Here is a 13,909-nt window from a genome sequence, read left to right as displayed (position 1 = left end):
ACTGGGGCTTTTTTCTATTCATGTAATAAATATATTCAGGGTGCCCCTTGCCAGGTACTAGGGATGCAACCATGAATAAGATAATTCCTACTTTCTGGCTCTAAGTGGGGCAGGGGTGAGAAACTGATGTGAAAATAAATGAGAACATGTTAGCTAGTGATCAATGTCATGAGGAGGGAAAAGCGATCAGATAGGGAATGACTAGGAGGTACCAAAGAGACTCTCTTCCTTTGGGAGGTTGTACGACTTCTCCAAGTAGGTGATAAGGAGCCAGTCCTACAAAGGCCTTGGGGAATAGCACCCCAGGCAGAGAGGATGCTAGAGCAAAGATCCTAAGACCAGAAAGAACTTGATGTGTTCCAGAAACTGTAAAGAGGCCACAATGAGGATGGGAGGGGGAGGACAGGAAGGAGCTGGGTCCTTCAGGCCTCATTAGTCTGGAGTTAGAGCTTTGGGTTTTCTTCTGTGAGCAGTAGGAAGCCATTGAAAGTTTTAAGTAGGGGAGAGAATGATACGACTTAAATTTAAAGAGCTATCCAGGCTCCCATCCCACCTCTGGTCAGTTCCCGGTCATCTGGAAATTTATGTGCCTTATCCCCAACACCCACAACAGAGACCAGCATGTACTAGTTTCCAAGTAAATGACTAAATGAATACCCCAATTTTTTTACCCTTCCAGTAGCTTGTGTGATAATGATAAAATGGCCTGGGTTTCCTTCAGGTCATGTTTTAACCCTCTGCTTGTCACTGCTTTAGGTCAGAGGCCTGGCTTCAAGTATTGGTATGACAAGGAGTGGTTGAGCAGGGGACATATGCATGGCCTAGCATTTCTAGAAGAGAACTACTCCCACCAGAATGCCAAGAAGATTGTGGCCACTCACCAGCTTCTTGGCGATGTGCAGAGAGTGATCGAGGTTCTGCACGGCCTGCAGCTCAAGATGAGCATCTTGCAGTAAGTGTGGTACCTGCTGCTCTGGGGAGGAGTCTGATTTGGAATGGTCTAAGTGCAGCATAAATTTGAGAAATTGGAAAACCACAAACTCAATGAGAAAACAGGTGAGCTTGAGACCTTACTAAAAATTCTCAGGTACATGGTAAACATTCTTGGTTGGTAAACAAAGTAATATGGAAAGCTGCTGGAAGGAATATTGTTGGCAGGTTGACTCTCTAGCATAGTGGTTGCTCAATAAATATGCATCTCTTGGTGGTTTGCTCATTCAGAGAAGTTTTAGGCTTTTGAAGTTGTACTTCTGGCTTTTAGTGGTCAGAAGTTTAGGGAGTGAAATTGAGAGTGAATTCCCTTTTATGGTTGCATTCTACATGTAAGATGACCAGGTTCACGTAAGGTCTGATAAGGACATGGGGCTCTTAGTTGAGGGCTGTTGTCTTTTGTAACCTATCCCCACTTTACCAAATAGGACAACTGGGGCATTGAGTGGGGCAGCCACTCTCCATGGTTCCCCAGGAAATTGGTGGCAGAGCCAGGACTAGAACCCAAGCCCTGACTTCTGTCAAGAGCTTGCCCTGTACCTTTCTTACTGCTTCTCAGTGATGCTACATGGCATATGGTTCCATGAGCCTTTCTGTTGGCGTTAACACAGTCTGTGGCAGGGACTGTTTCTCTTCTGCCAAATTTCTGCTTAAGTTCTTCCATGAACCTTCCCAAAGGGGACCATTTTAGTTAAGTCATAAACACTTACAAACTAATGCCATGAGTGAGTTAAGAAATGATAGGCCACTTCTTGGCTGCTTCCTGGGCCAGGGAGAGTAGAGCATTAGAGCCCTGAGGTGGCAGAGTGGAGGCCTGATGCCTCTTGCACGCTGCCGCCCTGAGGCCTGGCCTCAAGTACTGGTACCACAAGGAGTGGTGGAGCAGGGGATGTTCAGCAAGCGTTGCTGTTTGAGTAAAAGCTAAGCTGCTATAATAAAGACTTCAAAAGTAGAGGCTCAGACAAAACTGATATTTCTTGCCACATAATGAAGGGTCCAGAGGTAGACAGGGGTCCAGGCTGGATAGGTGGCTTTTCTCCAGAATTCCATCTTGAGGGCTTGGATTTCTTCTGTCTTACTGCCCTGGCATTCCCTCAGGTTTACCTTCATCTGCATGCAGCTCTGCCTCAGCCCCTAGGAAAGGGGAAAAGAAAAAACGGGAGGGCAGGCAGTTTTTATGGGCATACATAATTGCAGGGGAGACCAGCCAGGTGGCCTGCTCGAATTTAGAAGTGGGGCGGGTATAAGAGAATAAGGAGATAATGGATGCTGGGGGCAATTAGCAGTTGCTGTGAAAGTATCAGTTGAAGTGAACTGTATCAAATGATAGCCCCGGATAGGATGTCAGAGTCTAACTGTTCCCCTCACAGAAACTGCTATACCCCATATAAATCAAATGAATATCTTCCTCATGAGGTGCCAGAAATGGGCTGAGGTAGGTGCAAGGTGGCTCATGTGTGGACCTGGAAACATGAACTTTGCTATATTTCTTTTCATTTGAGGACTCAGTCAGATTGTGTTTTCCTTCTTCTCACTGAAATGACAGTGCTCTTAGCCCTGGCCCATATTCTAGGCCCTTGTTCCTTTTTACTGTAATTAAACCTGACATTTCATATTCCAGCAATTGAGAAGGGAGAGATCTTGTTGGACATTATGAATGGAGAAAAGATTTGAGTACAGGGGATGGTGACCCCAGCATGTCTGTACACATGGGTAGTCTCTGCTCTCACAGGCTCTGGGTCTTCATTTTCAGAAATACTGTTTCCAAGTGACCTGGTGAGTTTATTTTCAAAGACAAACAATAAAGCTGGGAGTGACTTCAGATCATCTCTTGTCATCAAAAGGTGACAGGTATGGCTGTGGATACTTAACGATTGACAGGGCTTACATGGAGAGGCCAGGGTTATCCTAGTGAGGAGTAGTAGCTGGGGCTTCAGATCTTAACAGGGAGGGCGAAATTGTAGGAGAGAGGGAGCAAAAACTTTTGTGATTTTTATGAAAGAGGAGAGCTCCGTCGTGGCTCATGTGCTCCATGTTAACTAATTTTAGACTGTAGGCCGACCTGAAAGTTAACAGTGATTCGCATTTCCCCTGATGGAATTGTAATTTCAGAGGTGTGTCCCAGGATCTTGGGTAAGCTTCTGGTAGAGCTTGAGCTCTGACATCTTGCCTGGCGGTGGCTCAGGGACCACCCTGATGCGGATTGCCTTGATGCCAGTTGTTTCCTCTCCTTCCTCAGTGGGTAGGAGTAGCATGGGAATTGCTGGCATGGGATCTCTTGGGAGCAGATCGTAGGTTCTATGAAATCACTCCATCCTTCATGTTTATGGCCTATTCCATTTCTGCGGAGAGGGTGCCCATATATGGGAGTTGCTGGTGAGTTAGGCTTGTGCTTTCTGCTGATCAGGCTTCTGTGTTTCTCAGGTCGGGGCTGAGATGGTACTGTTGGCAGTTATACTGTGGGGTGATTCTTTGTGTGGGATTGTCCTAAGCATTACAGAATGTTTAGCATCCCCAGATTCTATGAACTCAATGCTAGTAGTACCTCTCAAGTCATTGCAACAACCAGAAAAGCCCCCACACGTTTCCGTACACCTCTGTGAACTAAATGTGAATACCACCTCTCAGACACCATGTTTCTAACCACCCCACGAGGTGCTGCCGTCCCACTGAGAACTGCTGGTAGCCGGTGGACCTTACCGAAGAAGCCTGCTGCTTTTCTGCAGGCTCATTTTCTCTCTCTCTTACTTCCCCTCCCCCCGGGGTCATAATAGAAGTGGATGAAGAAGAGTTAAAAGGCAGTTTGTCTAAAGTAGTGGCTTTTAAACTTTTAAAAATATATATCCCACAGTAAGAAATACATTTTGTATCACTCACATGTATAAAACTGAAACTAAAGTTTCACAAAACACCTACCCTTAGATGATGCACTCTGATATTTTTTTCCCTTTTTTATAATTTATTTTTATCTACTAAATTTTATGACCTCATGGGGCAAGACTCAAGCAGTGAATGATTCTGGGAAACTCAAAAGTCATACCCAGAGTTTTTTGTGCACATACAAATATGCAGATCTTTCAACAGATTCTAAGAGGTGTCTGTGGCCCCCAAAATGATAAGAATCCTTGTTCTTCAATAACAAAATTTTCTCTTTGGAATGATGAGAACAGGAGATTTTAGAAGAATTTTGAAATGCTTTATTATTAATGGCCTACATGCAGATGACAGTTGATTCCCCATCTCCCTGGTCATCAATGCCTTTTTATAACCAAGTGCCATTGCATGCTGGGATTATTGTGACAGTTCTATTAATTAGTTAAGGCTAATTTTAGTATGCTACAATTGAATAGCACTTTACCTTCAACCAAGTGTGTCCATTCAAATTAATTCATTTAATTATTATAAAACTCAGTGGTTGATGGCAGACAGATGATCAGCTTAATTTTACAGAGGGAAAAACTGGAATGAGGCAGATGGAGTGACTGGTCACAGCTGCATAGCTAATCAGAGGCCGAGGTGGAACAGACATCAGAGTCTTCTGACTGCAAATCCAGTCCCACTCACTGAGTGTGTGCAGCGGGAGCTTGCCTGGAAGTGGTCTCCTAAGAAGCCGAGAATTTACAGGCCCTCTTGCTTGGCAAATAGTGGTTTGTGGCCCAGTGGCCCAGGTGGGAGCTGTTCTTCCCCTTGGAAGAAAGTTTGGGAATTGAGAAGCCTCTTCCTCCAGTGATTCCAGTGACCCTAAAGCCCTTTCCCTGTTTGCCCTCCCAACAGAAGCAGGGAGCATCCAGATCTGCAGCTGTGGTGTCAGCCTTGGAAACAGCGGTCAGGGGAGGGACGGTCTCATTCCAAACACATCCGTGCTGCTGAAGCCAAGAGCACAGACGACGCCCCAAGCTATAGAACTTTGAACGGGGCAGTGGAGAAGGCCCTGCCCCTGCCCCGGTCTATGGAGGAGTCCTATATCACCAGCGAGCACTGCTACCAGAAGCCCCGCGCCTATTACCCTGCTGTGGAGCAGAAGCTGGTGGTGGAGACCCGGGGCTCTGCCCTTGACGATGCTGTCAACCCACTCCATGAGAATGGTGACGATTCCCTCTCCCCACGCCTGGGCTGGCCTCTAGACCAAGACAGAAGCAGGGGGGACAGTGACCCCAAACCCAGCTCCCCAAAGGTGTGTGGCTCACTTGCACGTTTTTTGCTTGTTTTGCTTGCATTTGTTCTTAATTTAGTGTTCGAGTGATTGTAGGTTCTCCTTCTGGGGCTAAATGTTCTCTGGATGACATGACAACTTTATTATAAAATTGAATTTCTCATAAAATTTATTTAAATTTTCTTATCATAGATGTTTTTTGGTCTATTAAAGTGGGTGCAAATCAGGAGAGCCACTTGAACCAGAGATCATTAATTCCAGGAAATGCCCACAAAATGGCACAGTCAGTGGTGGGGTGAGGTGGAGGGGTGGGAAGCAGCAGAGAAGAAAGTGTTGATTGGAACTTGAAAAATGAAACTGACTTAAGAAATTGAGTTTTTTCTTTAATGCAGTTTACGTTATACTTGCACACAGGCGGTAATTTTTCACATGAGCAAAGAATGACTTCAGTGTTTTGTTAGGAATAAATTTTTCAGTGAAATTGTATGATAGCTTTACTTTGACTTTTAACTTCGCAGCCCTGTCATAAGAAGGGTTCATTTTGTCACAATATTTGCTGGTTTTATCAATTTTTCTAAGAGCTACTTTGAATTTTATGTTACTCAAGTCATTCTATTCTGAAGCCCCTTGTGTCATCCTCCTTGCTGTTCACCAGTCTCGTCCTGCCCTGCCCTCGGTATCAGGCTGTGTGCAGTTCGAGAGCTTCTCCATCCCCATCCCCCTCACAGCCTTGCTTTCACAGACTTCATCCTGTGAGTTGCTGTCACCAGCATTAAATATATTGCTGCATATTGCCCAGAGGGCACACCCTAGATTGTAAGCCCCTCAAAGGTGGGCTCATTTGTCCTTGCGCCCTTGCCAGTGTCTAAACATGTGAGGTGAGAGTGGTAAGACGCAGTCTTCTGAGACAGACCCGTTTGAGGTCTGGGCTCTGCCACTTACTGTGTGATTCTGAGAAGGTCACTTCTCATCCTCAGACATGTTTCTTCATTAGTGTATGGGCCAATGACAGTGCCTTCTCAGTTGTCGTGGAACATAATTTGTGAAAAGCTCTCGGCACATTGCTTTGCACATTGTAAGCCCTAAATAGATAATGGCTAGAATCTATTTTCATTTCAAATGAATGAATGAGTGAAAGTTAGGGATCACAAAATCCAGACAAAGTTTGTGGTCCTGTGGCTTAGGCAGCCTGTGAGTTGGCCCCAGATTTCTTAGAGGCCTCTGGCACATAACCAAAAATCAGGAAAATGCTGGGCCAAAGCAAGGCAACCATGGTAAAAAATCCCTTCCATTGATAATGAGCGGACTCTAAGCCAGGCACTGTGCTTTTATATATCTTATCCTGTTTTATCCTCCTCATGAACTTTCAGAGTAGGCTCAGAGAGGTGAAGTAGCTAATCCAAGGCCATCTACTTAGCAAGAGATGGAGCTGGGACTTAAATCTAGTTGGTGTGACTTGGAGATTCTAATCCTTGGCTACACTAGCCCTGCTCTAGTCAAATCTCAGGGCTCTGCAAGTTATTCTGTGGGGCTAACTTCAGGCCTAGGGCATTAGGCCTGTCAGTGAGAAGCAGCCACGGGTCCCCCTGCCAGAGGTCTACAATATGCTGTGCTGAGGTGGCTGGGACTGGTACAGCGCAAGGCCTAAGAGGGAGGGAGGAAGGAGAGATAGTTAGGGATTTGGAGTATTTAAACAACTGGCTTTTCAGATGATTGCAAATACTGACTGGTTGGTGAAGGGGCTATGAGCTGCCTTTCACTCAGTAACTTACACACCACTGCATCCCCAGGTAAGAGAATATGTGTCCCAAAAGGTCCCACCAGAGGAAGCCCCTGCTCGGAAGCTGCTGGACAGAGGTGGAGAGGGGCTGCTGAGCTCCCAGCACCAGTGGCAGTTTAACCTGCTGACTCATGTGGAGTCTCTTCAGGACGAAGTCACGCATAGGATGGACTCCATTGAGAAGGAACTGGATGGTAGGTCTTCTTCCTTGGCTCCCTGCCCAATGGCATGCCCTCTGAACCTGTGCAGATGAGCTGCTTTCTGAACCCTCTGAGTCTGGCCGTGGTCCACTTTCCAGGGACAGCTCTATTTTTGCCTCCTCTTTTCAGCCTTACCCCACTTCCATTCTCCCCTCAAGATGAGCAAGCCTTACTTTTAGTATTATTGGACACTTATAAGGACTGCAAGATGTCAGTGATCTCACTTCACTTGCCCAAACCTATCTGCAAAGGAGGGTGTGTAGAAAAAGAGCAATTGGACTCTGCCTGCAGGAAGTGTATAATTTGAGCAAAATCTTTACTAACAAAATTCTGTAGAGAATTGAAATTTTGACTACATTGAGTTTTTAGGATGTCTGAGGATTACTCTGAAAAACCGTTTATTTCAGCATTTGATGAAACCTTTTCTTCCTTAGCCAGAAGGGGTTTAAGGACTCGACAGAGCCTTTTGTGTGGCCCCAGGTATATCTTCCATATGTCAGTGGTCACGGCTGGGCTTGAAGGACTGAACTTGTGATGACAAATGTGATCAAGTTCAGCCTCTTTGATCCCCAGGGAGTTGCTGGTTTTGGTTATTGAGGACCAAATTCCTTCTTGATTGTGTACTTCTTTCCTAATTATTTGTTTTCATCTTAAAAATGGAACCCAATCAAGAAATAAATGTTCTGTTTGAAGATTCTAGGTAGACCCAGGCTATTATTAGTATAACCAGGGACATAAAACACACATGAAATAACTCAGAGAAAAATGCTATATGGTATATAAGCAGGAGTTATAAGGTGTGGCCAGGATATGTGTTTGGCTGAGGCCATGCCAGGGGAGGAGAGAGCCGTTGCTGTGAGGGAAAGTAGTAACTGAAGGCTTCCTGGAATACCTGGGACTGAAGCTGAGCCTTGAAGAGAGTGATGACGTTTTCTGATAGAGGAGGGGATAACTCAGGGTGGATGATAAGGGGACTGGCTCAACTAGAAAAAACCTGTTGGAGGAAAGTGACAGAGAGAGAGAGAGTGCAGGAGAGAGACTATACACCCTCATGTCCTGCCTCAAGCGAACCTGAGGAACTGGGAATGGGAGGCCAATCCAGGGTCCATAGGTGGGCATTTCTGAAAAAAGGAGCATTTCCATCTCTCTTTCACTCTTAAAAGGCTTTCGTAGGCCCTTTAGAATTGTAACTGATGTTACTGTCTGTGAAAACCCTGATACAGACAGTCAAGAGAGGATCAAATGCCAGGCTGAAAATTGTAGATTTCGAGAAAATGGCAGTAAGAGTGGCTCCAGGTCTCTGGAAGGAGGCTTAGCACCATGGAAGCAGGGTGAGAATGTTCCATTATTGCCAAAGAACCTACCCTTAGGGAGAAGTCAGAGCCTGTGTATATATATATCATACTCACAGCCCAGCTTGGGCCTCTCAGCCCAGGCCTCACTGAGTAGGCAGTGTGGTGAGGATGACAAGCTTGGGCTCCCTTCTGTGGCCTACCAGAGGATCTCTTATGTGTCCTCCTGGTGTGGGGCCACATACCCTGTTTGTGTGCTAAACTCTAGGTCCTGAGAGATATCAAGGAGTCATGAAAATCAATTATAAAGATTTTGTTTAGGTAAATAGAATTTTGCATTGTCTTTAAGATTCATCAGAATACCTTTTTATTTCTACCGTAGTAGGGAACCAACGCTCCACTTCATCCAAATACCATCAAGATAGACTGACCTTTCCTAAGAACTACCTTTAAGAAAAACTTATTAAAGTTACTATATTGATGTATGTACTTTTTAAAATGTCATTATCTTAATATTAATCATTAATAGTTTATATAGTTACATGAACAGTATCTTAAACTAAAAGACAAAGAATATTTGATGACTATGAAAAGTAAAATACTAAATTTTGTAGCATTAAAAATATTCTTATCATCTTTAAAAAAAAAAAAATCCTTTAAGTGAACAATGGCCTCATATAGGTGATCTTAGAATTGTAACTGATGTTATTGTCTGTGAAAATATTGATATTAGAGAGCCAAGAGAGGATCAAATGCCAGACTGGAAGTTGTAGGTTTTGAGAGAATAGCAATAAGAGTGGCTCCAGTACCCTGAAAGGAGGCTTAGCACCATGGATTTGAAATGAAATTCATTTGAAATGAAATTTTTTCTTTTAATCTTCCATCCTGCTGCCAATCCATACTAAGAAGCTGCTCAGCATCCTTAAAAGAGAAACATGGGATAGTGGTACAGCACATGGTGCAGAGAGAGGGCTGGCGTGCTAGATGCTGTGGGGTCCAAAGGAGAGGCTGCTGACCTCGGTGGATTCCCGGCAGTTCTGGGTCTGGTCTTCAGCCCTGCAGAACTAGAGGGAAAGCTGCCATCCTGGGGGCTCTAAATACTCCTGTCAGCTAAGGCCAGAGACTGCTGAGTAGCCTCGGCTCTTCTAGTCTGCACATCGGTGCTTTTTCTCCCAGTGGCCACCACATTATTGGGATGTCCTTTGGTGAGCCCAGAATCAGATCTGGGGGAGTTATAGTGATTTTAAGAGGGGCCTCTTATCAGTTTTAGGATCATCTTACCAAGTACTGACTGGCTGACTGACACTGTCACTCTCTGCTAGAATTGACCCAGCCAGCCCTGACTGCCTCTTCTCCAGACTCACCCAGATGACACGGGTCTTTTCTGAGCAGTCCCATCGTCTTCTCATTTTTCTTTCTTTCTTTTTTTTTTTTTAAAGATTGACTGATGCTGAAAGTGGTCACTGTGGGGTTTTTCTGGCTTATGAGGCCACTAATCTCATGTGACTTTGATCCTTTACTCTTGGTTTTCAGGTTTGGCAGTCACATTTTTCTTATTTCCAAGTCCTTTTTTTACTTGCTGGGATCAGGAGGAGGGAAGGCCTCCCTAGAGCACCCAAGGACCAACAAGAAATATGATACAGGGAGGAGGGTGAGCTCTGTGGAGCCCAGAGCAGTCACTGGGGCATTTTGCTAGGACCATTCATTCATTCTCTCACTGCATTTGAGTGCCTACTATGTTCCAGGCACAAATGAGTGTTAGAGATACAATGGTGAGCAAGGCCTTCTCAGCCTCTGCCTTCATGGAGCTCGTTCTAGTTGGAGAGAGATATTAATTAAATCATCCCATTGTATATGCTTACAAACCATGGTGAGTGCTGCAAAGAAAGACCATGTGATGCCATAGTACCAGGAAGCAGATTCAGGGTGGGGAGCTGGAGAAGGTTTCCCTGAGAAGTAACTTGCAGGGAACAAAAGATTTAGAAGGATGGAAGGCCAGGTCTAAGAAGAAGAGTGTGTGAGACTGCAAGCTGCTTGTGGAACAGGTATTGGGTGGGTCTGCACCCCTGGCTCTAGAGTCCAGAAGGTGCTCAGTACAGGTTGGTGCATGGACTAGAAAGGCTATAGACAGGCTGGAGTAGGCACAGGACCTACCTGGAGGGGCTGGCTCTTGCAAAAAATACAGGGTACCCAGATGGCCTCTCCTCAAATGCCAGAGCTTCAGGGAGTGGTTTGGGGAAGAATAAACATCTTTCTATAGAGAAATCCCTGCTCTCACAAGCAAGACAGCTTTTTAGATACTGAACCCCAATTATAATCAGGTACGTTAGTACCTGGACATCTTACATTAAATACTAAGAGAAAATCAGAGTATTCTGTGCCACTGGTGATCATGTATTGATCAGAAATTAATATGAAGTAAATCAGAATTTTAGGTGATAAACATAGACCTTTTCAAGTGCCTTTTGATTTTCATTTTTCTTGACAGGAGGCTCAAATGCCAGGCTCTGATTTCTACCATGGGAAAGTTTATAAAGAGTGGGAAGTAACACTGAGAAAGGTTGGGCCTTCAAAGCCCCCTAGGATCTGGAGCTGTGCTAATACCGTTGCTGCTAGTTATGTGTGGCCATTTAAATTAATTAAAATGATATACAGTTTAAAATTCAGTTCCTCAGTTGCACTAACCATATTTCAAGTGCTCAATAGCTGTAGCTACCATATTGAACAGCCCTGGTATAGAACATCTCTTCACGGCAGGAAGTTTTATTGAACTGCACTGCTCTAAAGCAGTTGAGCCTTATCCCAGGAGTAATACTTTGTACAGGTGTTATTGAGTTAGTGTTGGCTGAAATGGTCTCCCGCCACTTCCCTCCTGCCCTGAGTGGTCAGATGCTGGTGTTCTTGCAAATCAAGTGTTAGGAGCTCATTGGGTCTTGTTTCTCTCTCTTCTGCCAACAGTGTTGGAGAGCTGGCTGGACTATACTGGGGAACTGGAACCCCCAGAGCCATTGGCCAGGCTACCGCAGCTCAAGCATTGCATCAAGCAGCTGTTGACGGACCTGGGCAAGGTGCAGCAGATTGCCCTCTGCTGCTCATCATGAAACTGGGCACCCAAAACTAATGGGGGCACAATCCTGTGGCGCCTGCAGGAGAAGCTTCACATATTTAAATAAATAAACCTAGCATGCTGAATGCACGTGACACCAACAGACTTCAGGGATCTGGGCAGGGGTGTGATGGACATTGGACAGAGGCCATTTTGGATGCTGGAGGACAGGGCACTCTGATCTCGAAGCCTACCAAGAAGGTAGCAAATAAGACTCTTGGGATTCCCTTTTTCTGTGCACATCCTCGAATGAAGAGCGAGTCTTTTTGCACAAACGTCACTTGAAATCGTGCCACTGATGGTAAATGGAATGAGAGCCAAAAAAAAGTTTAGTTGAAAACAGTTGTAAATTCAATTTGCAGCTTATTTAATTGACTTTCCCGTCAGGTTGGGACACATGCCAACCCTTCCAGTTTCTGCCTGGCATGGTGTTTAGTCAGCGGGCATCATTTCCAATTTCATGGAAGTGTTGGGACTTCACCGTTCTGTGGCGGTTGGGCAGGAGCAGAGGCCGTGGCTGCCCTACCATCTCATTAGGACTCTACACTTTTCTCACCACCTCTCTTGCATGACTTCATGGTACCGGGGACAAGTTTTGTATGCTTTCACCCCAGAGTTGGCTGGGTTGTTTTTTGTAGCAGAGCCCATATAGCCTGTGGAGAAACTAGAATCTCATTGTAATAAAAATCTAGGACGAATTCCAAACTGAAGCAGGCAGGGTCTGGAACCTAAAGGACATCATTTTCTACTCACTTCTTAATATTGACAGCTTCCCAGTTGTATTTAATGTCCAAAAAATGTTTCCCAAAATTTTGAACTCTTTCACTGTAAAGATTTGTTACAAAGAATGTGGTTTGGGGAATTAACTTTATTTTATATTGTTGTAAACAAACTTCAAAGATTCTACTTGTGCCGCTTTTCTCCCAGGAGGGGAGAGAATGTTCAGTAGTCAGCGTTTTCAGAATTGTTTTGTTAATACACTTTAACACTTTAAATTACCTGTTTGTATTTTGTGAGATCAAGGTGATGATGCTGCTTGAGGTCCAGGTACAACATGTTTGTGCCTTTTGAGACAATATTTATGTTACTTTGCAGGTTACGGTTCCACATGTAATTGCTGTATTTTATTTTTCTAGTAGGCAAAGTGAAAGATGTTCCATGCTTTGAGGAGTACCCGTTACACTATTTAGTTTTCTTATGACTAAAGGCAAAAATCAAAGCACAGTTGTCCATTAACATTCACAATTATGGGTTTATGAATCTGTAATGTTATACGCTGCAAATATTTACTATGTAAACGTGAAGTAGCCAGTATCTCATAGCAGTGACAGTACCTCCAGGAACCTTTGGGACGATTAGGCTGTAAGGCACCTGTTGTCGTGAAACCCTCTGTATTAAGATCTGTTTCAGGGACTACTGTCTAGTGAGTTGTTCACCATTTAGTATAAAATGAATTATCGGGCAAGTATAAATTGACCTGCTGTAGCTTATCGGGGGGATACTTGCGGCTGTAACGTCTGGGATAAACCTGACAGTTTCTCTATAGGAAGCTGTTTCCCATGCTAACGCAGGTGTTTCTGGTGTGGAAAGACGCACTCAAGAGAGCACGTGCCCTTTGTTTTTGGCTAATTAACCAGACAGCATGTTTTAAGAACTCTCATGATACTCATCTGAGAAAGGAAGAACCAGGATGATTTTCTGTAGCCACAACTGTGAGGTATGACAACTGGTTGTATTATTAGATTACTGATCTTTCTTTTGTGAAAATACATTTGAATATCACATCTGAGGAAGCTGTAACTTTTAAGGTAGTCAATTTCATATCTTTTTCAAAGATAAAAACAAACTGAATTACCCTAATTTTGCCACGTGGCCATTATGGGTTCATCGTTTAAGTTTTATAAAGGAACTAATTCCATTTCATCCAGTGTGACTTTTGTCCTTAGGGAAGCAGGGAGGACTCTCCAAGTTCTGACCTCAGTGTGCTTCCCTAATTTAAAGCCATGTTGAGGGGCCTGATCCCCAAATCCTAGGTCAAGATGAACTAACCCAAGTTGGAGCACTGGAAACTGTTAATTGCAAACATTACTGTTACCATTTAGACACATGTGCACTACCTAAGTTTTGTTTTTTTCGTGAAAAATATCCACCTACAAAAATTGCCTTGGTTAAAAACAGTTCTGCTTTGACTAACCATTTTAAGTGATGAGTGTATGCAAGGTGGACCCTTGATGAGCCAACATTGCACTGTGGATACATACCTATGTTTACGCGCTGTTAGAACAGAAGGCGCTGTATATAGAAATGTAATGTTGCTTTGAAGCAATATTTGCAAAACATGCAAACTTCTGTATTTGGAAAAAATAAAACAGGTTTTTGTTGCTGTTT

General features: G+C 44.2%; 1 protein-coding gene across 6 annotated transcripts in view; it reads left to right on the top strand.

Annotated features, from left to right (window-relative positions):
* PHF20 (PHD finger protein 20) overlaps positions 1-13,908 on the top strand; it is a 147,156-nt gene extending 133,248 nt beyond the window's left edge. For 5 of the 6 annotated variants that reach the window (XM_049868735.1, XM_049868729.1, XM_049868730.1 and 2 more), the window contains 4 exons: positions 757-952; positions 4,765-5,164; positions 6,934-7,117; positions 11,374-13,908. In XM_049868735.1, coding sequence (XP_049724692.1) covers positions 757-952; positions 4,765-5,164; positions 6,934-7,117; positions 11,374-11,516 — 923 coding nt within the window. In that variant the 3' untranslated portion in view covers positions 11,517-13,908. The remainder of the gene's footprint in view (positions 1-756; positions 953-4,764; positions 5,165-6,933; positions 7,118-11,373) is intronic. The other variant, XM_049868734.1, reaches the window with a different exon arrangement.
* The last annotated feature ends 1 nt before the right edge of the window (position 13,909 follows it).

This window comes from Elephas maximus, chromosome 25, assembly GCF_024166365.1.
Source record: "Elephas maximus indicus isolate mEleMax1 chromosome 25, mEleMax1 primary haplotype, whole genome shotgun sequence".
NCBI lineage: Eukaryota > Metazoa > Chordata > Mammalia > Proboscidea > Elephantidae > Elephas > Elephas maximus.
This window is presented reverse-complemented; position numbering and strand designations above follow the sequence as displayed.